This window comes from Doryrhamphus excisus, linkage group LG10 (assembly GCF_037039965.1).
Source record: "Doryrhamphus excisus strain RoL-2023G ecotype Guam linkage group LG10, RoL_Dexc_Guam_v1.1, whole genome shotgun sequence".
Taxonomy (NCBI): domain Eukaryota; kingdom Metazoa; phylum Chordata; class Actinopteri; order Syngnathiformes; family Syngnathidae; genus Doryrhamphus; species Doryrhamphus excisus.
Genome location: NC_136366.1, coordinates 20635174 through 20648681, shown reverse-complemented (window position 1 = coordinate 20648681; position 13508 = coordinate 20635174). Strand labels below are relative to the sequence as shown.

The 13508-nt window shown below is 38.1% G+C and overlaps 1 protein-coding gene across 2 annotated transcripts in view; it reads right to left on the bottom strand.

Annotated features, from left to right (window-relative positions):
- plppr1 (phospholipid phosphatase related 1) overlaps positions 1-13508 on the bottom strand; it is a 43349-nt gene that overhangs the window by 3011 nt on the left and 26830 nt on the right. For both annotated transcript variants that reach the window (XM_058064559.2, XM_058064558.2), the window contains exons 4-7: positions 11623-11755; positions 7768-8018; positions 4420-4596; positions 121-252 (exon numbers count right to left, since the gene is read on the bottom strand). In XM_058064559.2, coding sequence (XP_057920542.2) covers positions 121-252; positions 4420-4596; positions 7768-8018; positions 11623-11755 — 693 coding nt within the window. The remainder of the gene's footprint in view (positions 1-120; positions 253-4419; positions 4597-7767; positions 8019-11622; positions 11756-13508) is intronic.

Sequence of the window (13508 nt, the reverse complement as noted above, 5' to 3'; positions counted from 1 at the left end):
TAAATGATGACAAATTGCCGTGGATTTCAGTGAATTAAGCGTCCACCAATAGAGCCTGAAAGCCTGGAGGGAAGGCGGCCAATTAATGAAAACAATAGATTGTGTGTTTTTCCAAGCTACCTGTGCGCTGAGGGTCTCCAGAGGACTCTCCACACGAGGGAAAGTCATCAGGGGGAGGCCGCGGTAATCTTCGCTCTTCTGTTTGGTTGTCGCACCGTGGACGCCTTTGAAGTTGTTCACAACGCAAACGCCCTGCAGTGTTGGGACACACACGTAAATGGATCGTCACACCAGTGGAGATTTTCTTCAAAAAATACGCACCAGGCAGTCTCATATGTTACACTTAAGCAGTACAGTTAAACCCCGGTTTTGGTATAATTCAGTCAATGTCGTCCTATATTGCATGCAACAAACTGTATTATTCCACTAAATCTAATACCCCCCGAAAACGCACCTACGACTGCTAAATAAATTACAATTATTATTATTATTATTCATATTTTTTGGGGTGTTTGATCAAATGTAATAAATTGTTACATTGTGAAAACAGCATCTTATTTAGGAGACACTAAGCAGTGCTTGGGCTGCACGGCAAGCAAATGGTTGGCACGCAGGCTTCACAGCTAGAAAACCCGAGTTCAATTCCACCCTGTGCGGAGTTTGCGCCGAGACCCCGTGCATGTGTGGGTTTTCTCCGGGTACTCCGGTTTCCTCCCACATTCCAAAAACATGCTAGGTTAATTGGCCACTCCAAATTGTCCATAGGTATGAATGTGAGTGTGAATGGTTGTTTGTCTATATGTGCCCTGTGATTGGCTGGCGACCAGTCCAGGGTGTACCCCGGGATAGGCTCCAGCACAACCCGCCACCGCCCCCCCCCCCCCCCCCGTGCGACCCTCGTGAGGATATTCGATAGAAAATGAATGAATAAGCAGTGCTTATGACTGTTAAGGCCTAGTTCAACATGACTTTGGACTTGACTCGATCTGCCTGTCATGACTTGAGACTTGACTTGGACTTACACGTCTTTGAGACTTGCCCCCACCTCTTACAAAACGGTCACTTTTGTTGACAGATTACATCTACACCTACAGAAAAAAACCTAACCCTAACCCTAACCCTAACCCAAAACTCATTTTCGGTAAAGCATTCATTTTGTTGTTTAGATAGTGAAAGACAATATCTTCTTCCCATTGGTGTTTCCTGTCATCCAGCCTCAAAGAGATTGCTTGTTTGGCAGTAGCATAGAAAATCCCATTAAACATCTAGCGACACTGCAGACTAGAAGATCGGAGATTTTTGTCGCCTGCATTGAAACGAACCAGGATGGACTCTTATCTTCTCGAACTTTGGCTACCAAAAGTAAACTTGAATGACTGGAGAAACACGACTTTGAACAAAACTCAAAGCAATGCAGGAATGTAACAGGATTGTATGTGAACAGTATGTTTCTCCAAAAGTGTTTCAAAGCCAGAAAATGGTACAGACGCGGAAAGCAGTTCCCATCCAAGGTATGTTTTACTATTAACATCAGTTCCTTTACCGAGTGTCATTTCCTAGCTCTACATGAAGTACATTGAACATGTTCACTGATTTATTCTCCCATTAATCAAACTCGTGTCTTCTTAACATCAGCCTTTAGCTCCATGAAATGCTTAATAGGAGCGTTCGCTGGCTGGCAGTGAACCGGCGATCTTTTCTACGTCTGAAGCGGTTGATTGGATGACTCAATTCACTCCTGTGTTGCGAGAGCCCGAATCGTAGAGGAATTTAACCCGGATTGCCTTTAAGAAGCCGTCCGTCAGACTTCATCCGTCATCAGAAGACAAGGCAAGCGATGAGCTCCATCTGAACCGCTGGTCCCACGTGGAGGTAAGAAGCAGTCCTCCTCAGTTCAAGGTCGCTAGTTGATAAGCTAGAAATAAGGAGGTTTCAAACTGCTTTTTTTGGTGTTCATCTTCCCCCTGAGATCACTGACTCGATGTACGTTCATTTTTATCGGTCAGTCATGAAAAGCTTATATTCTTGACCGGTCTCAAGGACAACCCCCCCCATATAAACTCACAAAACAAGAGACTCCAAACTACTGCACATTGTGGGCTGGTGACGTTAAAGAGACCTTTAACACATGTGACATTTGGGTCGTACCAAATCCCAGATGATGAATTTCAATCTTGTGAGTGTGCATTGTGTGTTGCAAAGCGAGGCAATCAAACAGCTTATTTTCTGCATCAGTGAAAATAGTGCTCCAACATGTCTATCGACGTTCTTACACCATTAATCTGTCTGCATGGATACATATTTGCATGATAATATCTAACATTAGCCACGTTTACATGAGGAGTTTTTCTCTTTCCCAATGACTTTTCCGAAAACACTGGTATACATGGAAAGGAATATTCCAATCTTTTGTCTACATGCGGCGCTATAATCAAACAGAATAGTCAATAGGGCATGCCCAGTAAAACGTAAACATCAACATCACATGATACCGACTGAAATAATTATGTATTGCCAGTTTTTTGTTCGTCCAGTCTTGAAATTAGTTTGGATCCAAAACACACAAACCGATTGCTCGTCTCTATTTTTAAAACTGAAGAACGTCTGGAGCTGCGTGTTACGTCATATCTGAGCATGCGCTGAAAGAACGCACCCGGGATAAATAATAAAATTCCAATCTTGCTAATATTTTATAATTAAACTCGGGAAATGAAGAGCTTGCAACCAAAAGGAGCTAAATCCCTTTCTTTATTCTTTATTCTGATTGGCCCAAGTTTCCCATCTATTGATAATCTGACCAATCAGAGAGAAGAATACAATTATCATTGCACATACAGAAAGCCAGTATCAGTGCGCATCCTGTTTTGTTTGTGTACATTAAGTACACGTATGATAGTTACAGTATGTTATGCAATTCAGGAGAACACAAATTGTGTTTTTACAGTATTCTGTAACATGGAAGTTTTTTTTACGCCATAAAAGGCATGTCTCTACCTTGACACCTCCAACTTTCATGAGAAACATTATTTTACTTGTACTAAAAAACATACAATGTAAAGAGTTTGTAATGAGATGATTTTTGTCACTGTCACCTTCATGGTGCAGTCAAATATGAGCACTGCTTTTAATAACATTTTTATTAATTTAATGAATAATAATTATTTTGTATTGTATGTTGAGAATGGCTTCTGTGTTGTAATTATTTTATTAGCATAGCACATTAAAGCACCTTACATTCTTTTACAACAATGCCATTGAAGAAGTTAAAGGTGACTTCAAATTTATTTCAGCCAAAAGGCGCTAAATCCATCATTTCAGCCAAAAGGCGCTAAATCCGAAAAAAAAATTAATTAAAAAAATTATATAAAATACATGGTGTGTGCAGGATTTTTATAGCATGCATTTTTATGACCTATATTGATAGCTCTTTCATTTGCAATATAGACTTGATGACCAAATAGATTGATATGTGCGTAATTAAAAATCATTGATTTTCTCGAAATCAGTCAAAATGGATTTAGCGCCTTTTGGTTGCAAGCTCTTCATATATAGATATATATTTTCTTTTTTAATAAAACTGGACTTGTGAATAAAGTGTTTAGATTCTGTTCCACAGATGGCGGTAATGCACACGAAAGCTGCTTGCCAACCGCCAATAAACAACAGAAGAAGAAAAACACGCCAAAGAAGAACAACTTTAAGCGGGTACAAGATACCTCAATCGGATTGGGGAAAGGGATATTCCACCCCTGGGAATCCGATTATATATTCATTTGAATTGGCACTTTTCATTCGGAATGAGGTGTATACAAAGGTTCAATTCTTTCCGTTTCAGCAAATAAATCGAATGCAATTGGAATATTTGGGTCCATGTATACGTGGCTACTGTAAAAAAACTAGCATATCCCTTCTACCTTTCACATCCTGGTCTTAGTCTGTTAACATGCATGTCCCCCCTTGACTGATAAAGTCATGAGTTCCACATCAGCGGCTAACATTCCATGTTAATTAACTTAAAGTGTAGACGTTTATTGACAGCAGGCCAAAGCAACCTCCCCCATGAGGCAAATCAGCCTGATCGTCTTTGCAGGATCTTCCTGACAGACAGCCCGACTAACAGACAGGTGCGGGTTAAAACCTTGGCAAAGAGACCAATCTAATCCCCCTGATTAAAATGATGCCGCCTGCCAGGAGGACTTCCTTTCCACTGTACTATAATGTCACTCTTCCCTGGAGGACTCCTTCCTGTAGTAGCATGACGCCCCTTAGACTGCCACCTTGCTTCTTTGTCAGCAGGGGTTCCAACTTCACCGAAAACAACTGACGTGCTTTCAGTGCAACATCGACGGAAATTGTCATTTGGTTCAATGGCCCAAAAAAACATGGCTACAAATCTCCTACATTTTCTGTGGTCCTCACCAGAAAGAGTGCGACCGCCGATCCCAGTATAAATCCAGCCACGACGTCTGAACAGTGGTTTCGGTACTCTGAGACCCGGTTGAGTCCTGTAAGGAAGGCTGAACACAGAGTCCCCAGACACAGTACAGGTTTGGCAAGGCGGCTGGACTTGGTCTTGATGGTACTGGTAATGTACATCTGGAAAAGGAGCATATTTAATATATTTGGTCATGAATGTGCTGTACATTATTATTCTTATGTGGAAATACCAAATACTAAATGTTACCATGTGAGTCTGTTATGTCTTATTAATGTAAGATGCCTTATTTTTTGTTATTATAGCTACTATTTTGGCTAATACAAGTATAAAAGGAGACTATAGGGGTGTTACTTCATGTCTGGAGGGCTCTAATCATGTTAAAAAAAAACATATTTAGAAGGTCCTACACTGGTTTTCTATGTTCTAGCTGCAAAATATTGTATTTATGAATAAGGAGTCTTACTTTGTGCCTATAAACAAATAATAATAATGGATGTAATATCACAAGAGTCATAATTAAAATGTAAAACTTTGTTAATATGTTAATAATAAAAATGTTAATATGTTAACAGGTGAGTCTGTTATGTCTTATGTCTATGTCTGTTTTTCTATGTTCTAGCCACAAAATATTCAATTTATGAATAAGGAATCTTATCATCATGTTAAAAAAACATATTTAGAAGGTCCTAGGTTCTAGGTCCTAGGTTCTAGCTGCAAAATGTTGTATTTATGGATAAGGAGTCTTACTTTGTGCCTTTAAACAAATAATAATAATGGATGTAATATCACAAGAGTCATAATTAAAAAGTAAAACTTCAAGGGTTGAAATGTTAATATGTTAACAGGTGAGTCTGTTATGTCTTATGTCTATGTCTGTTTTTCCATGTTCTAGCTACAAAATATTCAATTTATGAATAAGGAATCTTACATTGTGCCTATAAATAAATAATAATATCACAATAGTCATAATTAAAATGTAAAAAATCAAGTGTTGAAATGTTAACATGTGAGTCTGTTATGTCTTATTAATGTAAGATGCCTTATTTTCTGTTATTATAGCTACTATTTTGGGTAATGCAAGTATAAAAGGAGACTATAGGGGTGTTACTTCATGTCTGGAGGGCTCTAATCATGTTAAAAAAACATATTTAGAAGGTCCTACACTGGTTTTCTATGTTATAGCTGCAAAATATTGTATTTATGAATAAGGAGTCTTACTTTGTGCCTATAAACAAATAATAATAATAATGGATGTAATATCACAAGAGTCATAATTAAAATGTAAAACTTCAAGGGTTGAAATGTTAATATGTTAACAGGTGAGTCTGTTATGTCTTATGTCTATGTCTGTTTTTCCATGTTCTAGCTACAAAATATTCAATTTATGAATAAGGAATCTTACATTGTGCTTATAAATAAATAATATCACAATAGTCATAATTAAAATGTAAAAAATCAAGGGTTGAAATGTTAACATGTGAGTCTGTTATGTCTTATTAATGTAAGATGCCTTATTTTTTGTTATTATAGCTACTATTTTGGGTAATGCAAGTATAAAAGGAGACTATAGGGGTGTTACTTCATGTCTGGAGGGCTCTAATCATGTTAAAAAAAACATATTTAGAAGGTCCTACACTGGTTTTCTATGTTCTAGCTGCAAAATATTGTATTTATGAATAAGGAGTCTTACTTTGTGCCTATAAACAAATAATAATAATAATGGATGTAATATCACAAGAGTCATAATTAAAATGTAAAACTTTGTTAATATGTTAATAATAAAAATGTTAATATGTTAACAGGTGAGTCTGTTATGTCTTATGTCTATGTCTGTTTTTCTATGTTCTAGCCACAAAATATTCAATTTATGAATAAGGAATCTTATCATCATGTTAAAAAAACATATTTAGAAGGTCCTAGGTTCTAGGTCCTAGGTTCTAGCTGCAAAATATTGTATTTATGAATAAGGAGTCTTACTTTGTGCCTATAAACAAATAATAATAATGGATGTAATATCACAAGAGTCATAATTAAAATGTAAAACTTCAAGGGTTGAAATGTTAATATGTTAACAGGTGAGTCTGTTATGTCTTATGTCTATGTCTGTTTTTCCATGTTCTAGCTACAAAATATTCAATTTATGAATAAGGAATCTTACACTGTGCCTATAAATAAATAATAATATCACAATAGTCATAATTAAAATGTAAAAAATCAAGGGTTGAAATGTTAACATGTGAGTCTGTTATGTCTTATTAATGTAAAATGCCTTATTTTTTGTTATTATAGCTACTATTTTGGGTAATGCAAGTATAAAAGGAGACTATAGGGGTGCTACTTCATGTCTGGAGGGCTCTAATAATGTTAAAAAAAACATATTTAGAAGGTCCAAGGTTCTCGCTGCAAAATGTTGTATTTATGAATAAGGAGTCTTACTTTGTGCCTATAAACAAATAATAATAATGGATGTAATATCACAAGAGTCATAATTAAAAAGTAAAACTTCAAGGGTTGAAATGTTAATATGTTAACAGGTGAGTCTGTTATGTCTTATGTCTATGTCTGTTTTTCCATGTTCTAGCTACGAAATATTCAATTTATGAATAAGGAATCTTACATTGTGCCTATAAATAAATAATATCACAATAGTCATAATTAAAATGTAATAAATCAAGGGTTGAAATGTTAACATGTGAGTCTGTTATGTCTTATTAATGTAAGATGCCTTATTTTCTGTTATTATAGCTACTATTTTGGGTAATGCAAGTATAAAAGGAGACTATAGGGGTGTTACTTCATGTCTGGAGGGCTCTAATCATGTTAAAAAAAACATATTTAGAAGGTCCTACACTGGTTTTCTATGTTCTAGCTGCAAAATATTGTATTTATGAATAAGGAGTCTTACTTTGTGCCTATAAACAAATAATACTAATGGATGTAATATCACAAGAGTCATAATTAAAATGTAAAAAATCAAGTGTTGAAATGTTAACATGTGAGTCTGTTATGTCTTATTAATGTAAGATGCCTTATTTTCTGTTATTATAGCTACTATTTTGGGTAATGCAAGTATAAAAGGAGACTATAGGGGTGTTACTTCATATCTGGAGGGCTCTAATAATGTTAAAAAAAAACATATTTAGAAGGTCCTAGACTGTTTTTCTATGTTCCAGCGGCAAAATATTGTATTATGAATAAGGAATCTTACTTTGTGCCTATAAACAAATAATAATAATGGATGTAATATCATAATAGTCATAATTAATATGTAAAAAAATCAAGGGTTGACATGTTTTTAGCATCCATACCAAACAATAGTACAGTCTCACCGTCAGGTAAACAGCAGAATAAACACTCAGCGAGGCGTCTTTGGACGGGAAAGATCGGCGGGCGTTCTCCACAACGATGGGGTTTCCGGTGCAGATGTTGCCGTTGACGATAAACTGGTGGTTCAAACGACACTCTGTGCCCGTGTAGTTGGGTTTGCACACCGACAGGAAGTAGGGCGACAGACCTCCTGTGACCACCTGGCCGGCGTTGACAAAGATGTCTGTGGCAAACAGGCCGAATGCGAACACGCCTGCAGACACAGATAGTGTAGGCCACGTGAATAAAAGCATCGCATCGCATTAGATAATCACACTGAATGTGCGCCTTGACTTTTAGTGTAAAATTGGCCTATGTGCGCCGTGCCGTCGCCAAAATCATCATTTACACTGGAGAAACCGCCACTATTTCAACACCTTTATTTAATTAAAGTAATAACCGAGATGATATACACTCAAATAAATGTAGTTTACACCACCGGCTGTGGCGTAGTGATGTAACATCAAGCCTGCATCCCGCTGATGAAAGCCTTTTCATTTGCAGTTATTACACACTAAACAAGCAAAGGCAACATTTGCGGAAAAATAAATAAATGCTTATTAGTTCACAGCTAATAAAATCCAAACAAGTGTGGCACATTCTCAATAAAGTCTTCAACAGGCAAGGAAAAGAGTGGAATTTGATTATAAAGTTTGTAGCTAAGTTTAATACTGACTGCTGGCGTTCATCAAAAAGGACTCATTTTTGCTCCTTTTTTGTCTGCAGGATGGTTACAAATCGAAAACAATAAGGCGCTAAGGTATACGTACAAAGCTATTCCATTTCCCAGTAGATAGCAAGAAGAAACATTCTTTGGAGGTCTTTGTTTGACGATATATTTATGATGTATCACTTCTTTTTGCATTTTGAACATCTACTGAGAAGCCTCTTCAGATCTAACAGTACAGAATGTATTTTTTTTTTCACTTTTGCGACTGCCTTAGAAATTTAGACCTAGTGTATATAGTCACTCCCTGACTCACGCATCACAATCCAACAGGATTGGACATTAACCCAATTGCCTATCTCACTCCCGGTGCAACGAAAAGTAGCACAAGTGGAACACATAATGTAACTGTACCACACGGACTATGCGGGTATCCAAATGCTAATGAATGCATGCTAATTCACATGCAAAACAATACACTTTTATACAAATGTGTAACCCGCAAGGCATGCTGGGTAACCTCCTATTAGGAAACTGTGCATGTGTGCATTTTGGGGTATAAAGTGGTATTAAATGGTATTTTAAATGGTATTTTTCTGAATGCGTACTAGTGTGTAAGAGTCGATTTTCATACCCGCGTTCCATGTGTGTTTCTTGTTGTTATTTTTATTGTTGCACTGTGAGTGAGAGAGGCGTTTGGTTTACTAACTAGACATTTTTATGGCCGTCTTAATTACTTTTTTATTTTTTTTTGCATAAGAGGCAAAAAGAGTTGACGACACAACTCTCCACTAATGGATTTGACTTCAGAGCCATTTTTAGCCATAAAAACGGCCACAAGGTGGCAGAAGTGCATTTGAGTGCAAAATCACACATGACAGGAAGAAGGAAGTGAGAGAGCGCGGAGGAGAGTAGAGGCTAATTTTAACAGTAAATAATTAAGTAAATAATTCATGGTGTTTGTAGTTCATATTTTTAAACAGATGATTTCTTATTTGGCGGCACAGTGGACAAGTGGTTAGCACTCAGACCCGAGTTCAATCCCACCTTCGGCCATCTCTGTGGAGTTTGAATGTTCTCCCCGTGCAAGTATGCGTTTCCTCCCACATTCCAAAAACATGCTTTTTTTCCAACTCCCGAGAATATCGATATAACGAGACTTTACTGTATTTAGATATTTGAGCTGTCACAGAAGCAAAAAAAATAAAAGTGAAAGTTGAAATGTATCTTTTAAAAAAAAGTTGCGCTCTCTCTTTTATAGTCAGGAACTGATATTTTCCTGAAACCTCCCTATGTTCTACTGCTGAAACTGATGAAACATGGGAGTCTTCATATTTCTTTTGGTTTATGTTTACGTAGCCAAAGCCAACAACGTGTGCCTTGAAAGATCAGTCAAAATCATCTAAAATGTCCCGGATTGAATGAGTTAATACAGAATAGCCTGTAACCTTCCGTAATTGATAAGTCATCATAACAACCCGACGATGAAATAAATAACAGCGGACGGCAACAACAAGCCTGGCACACAAATGCATGCTAAATATGCGTGTTTGCACTGACACCTTCAGCTCAGTCAGTCAATCTGACCAGCGTCTGCATTCCTTTCCATGTGAAATATGACTGCTGATTATCTGAGCCGTCTCGCTCGCTATGAAATAACTCTGCTTTGTATTCTCATGCGGTGCGGGTGGCTTGTGATGATGATGCAGAGATGTAATTGTGTTTACCGGAAGATTTACTGGCAGCTTAAAAAGTTCTAGTCAGTGTTTTTATGAATGAAAGGGAACACGTATATGAATTGAAAGTATTGTTTTGTTTTTTTTTAATGCCAAAAAATCAGCTCAGGTGGCTCCCAAAGTGAAACTTTTGCTGCAGAAAAAAAGGACTCAATTTAAATCCACTCATGGTAGCAGTGGGTGGCTTGTTAGTGCTTTGAGAAAAGTAGACGAGCAAGTGACTGACTTTCTAATTTGCTTTTGCGGCAAAGCTTCCTTACTGTAGCAATGAAAATTGATTAAGGCAAGTTAATTTATGGAGCTCATTTTCGACGCAAGAGGAATCTGATTAGCATTAAATGAGTACATGTGCAAAATAGCTGGAAAAAAACATTAAAAATGCAGTACAATAAAGTGTAAAGCAATGACGTGCTACTTTTGGCAATAAATTGCTGCATCAAGAGTCAGTACATCAGTATGACTTAACTACTTAATTAGCTGTATGGAAGCAACACATCCCCGCATCCAGTAAGTGTTGCCATGGGAATTGTAATATGAAAGGTTAAGTACTGTACACCCTTCATGCTGGAACTGGATTTTTTACTGTAGAAAACACACTAACTCCTTCAATACCATTTTAGATTATTTGGACTGATCTTTCAGGGAACACAGATTATTGTGTTCTATGATTATATCAACCAAAAGAAAGATTAAACCCCCGTCTTTCATCAGAAAAAAAAAGTTTGTTTCTGTCTATTTCTGTTCTTTAATAATCAGCAGTAGAAAGTAGGTAAGTTTTAGGAAAATAGCAGCTCCTAACTATAAAAGTCAGAAAAAGTCAGCTTTCACTTAGAAATATTTTTTGTTTTGCTTTTATGACAGCTCAAATATCGAAAGAAATTTACCATCGCAAAAAAGGGCCTGTTGGACAATGTCGGCATATTGGTTTTGGGCAAAAAAAAAAGCCGATATCGGACATCCCTATTAAAAAGACACTAACTAATAAAATGCTAACTTAAGAAGATTTGCATTGGGGAGTATTTGGAAGCACAAAAATGTCTAAATGCTTTAAATGACATGGCCACTCGATGTCAGTAATGTTACATGGATGAGACAATAGCTACTGTAGGAAGTACTGTACACAAACAAGAAGTAAAAAAAATGCTAACATGCAAGTCTATATTTTCTCTTTTAATGTCTACTATATTGGTTATTACGAGTGTAAAGGTGACTATAGGGGTGTTATTTTATGTCTAAAGGACTCTAATAAAGTAAAAATGCAGGTTTTGTATGCAAATATTCCATTTATAAAAAGGAAACCTGGTTTACAGGAATGGACTGATCACGTTCGGGCCTGGAACCAATGAGCAAGGGATCACTGTACAACATTCTAAACATACAGTACGCAACATAAGTCGCTAAAACAGCTTTGTTACCTATGAAGCGTATGATGCGGCGGATAAGCGGGTTGAGGTAACAACAGTCGCCGGTTACGATGGTCTTCTCCTGGGCGAGGAGCGATTCCCTCGTAGATTTCATGGCATACATGGACACCTCCCCGACGAAAATCTAGACGCACACACGAAGAAAAGATGATGTTGTTAGAATGTAGACGAGATAACGCTGTTTCTTAACGCAGCCTTTTGTCGGCTCCATTTTGGTGGTGACATTTCATTACCTCTGATGGAAAAACTGCTGCTGGACACGCTAAATGGAATTCCTATAGTGAGGCTGCATGCAATTGTGTGTGTGTGTGTGGGGGGGGGGGTGTTGTTTTGAAGAGATGCTGCTGTGACCCTCACAATGTCCTTCACCAATGTTCCCAAGGAGTGTGTTTGTTTGTTACCATGTTGTTACAGAGAAACCACCTCAAATTGTGGCGGCTGGATTTTGAGATGGCCGAGGGTGGAATTGAACTAGGGTCTCCTAGCTGTGAGGTCTGCGCGCTAACCACTTGTTCGCCTTGCAGCCAGTAGGTCCAAAAAATATTTCCACTAAAAATATATAGGGCTTGAAAAAGTCACACATACTGTATTTGAATGGGCAGTTTTTTCCCCCCAACTCACTGGCTGCTGGGTCAATCCTCAATTGTCCATTCATCAAACCTTGATGAAGGTTCAATACCTGTTGGTGGAAATCCATTTTACATTTGACATTACATGGTGAGATGGCTCAGGTTGTAGAGTGGGTGTCTACCAACCTGATGGTTCGATCCTCAGTCAAGGATATTCTAGAATATTTCATATTACATTCCATAAAGTCCAATTGTCCATAGGTATGAATGTGAGTGTGAATGGTTGTTTGTCTATATGGGCCCTGTGATTGGCTGGCCACCAGTCCAGGGTGGACCCTGCCTCTCGCCCCAAGACAGCTGGGATAGGCTCCAGCACCCCCCCGGGACCCTCGTGAGGATAAGGGTGTCTACCAACCTGATGGTTCGATCCTCAGTTAAGGATATTCAAGAATATTTCAGCATTCCGGCTGCACGGCGAGTGGTTAGCACCCAGGCCTCACAGCTAGGAGACCTGAGTTCAATTCCACCCTTGGCCGTCTCTGTGTGGAGTTTGCATGTTTTCTCCGGGTACTCCGGTTTCCTCCCACATTCCAAAAACATGCTAGGTTAATTAGCCACTCCAAATTGTCCATAGGTATGAATGTGAGTGTGAATGGTTGTTTGTCTATATGTGCCCTGTGATTGCCTGGCCACCGGTCCAGGGTGTACCCCGCCTCTCACCCGCAGACAGCCAGCTGGGATAGGCTCCAGCACCCCCTTGTGAGTATAAGCGGTAGAAAATGAATGAATGTCAGCATTCCTATGCAACTTGTAGGGGAATTGCTTCATCTACTTGAGTCTTTGAAAGGAAAAAAGGTACAAGAAGACGGATGAAAACCCCACAATCCGGTTGTGACTGTTTGAAGGCTTCAAAGAGGTTTGAATCATGTCTACATTCATCAGCATGAAGGAGGATTAATCGGCATTTATCAAAGGTTTTTTAAACTGGCTGATTCCTGGCGTCTTGACGTACACCAACCCTCTGAAAATTATGAAACACACCATGACAGACCTGGATACACCTAAAAGGGAATTCATTCAATGGAGAATAGAGGCTAATGATTTTTATTAGCGTAGGAACTCAAATTGTGTCCCAATCAAGTGAGTTTGTACCTCTACAAAAAGAACACAGAGGAGCCTAAATCTTCCTGGTCAATGTATCTTAATAACGCTGACATCGCCATCGCAGTAATTAATAGAAGCGCAGGACCGTCATACCCTTGAAAGTCCATAAAATGCATCACCTGTGACATTAAAATGACAGATTGC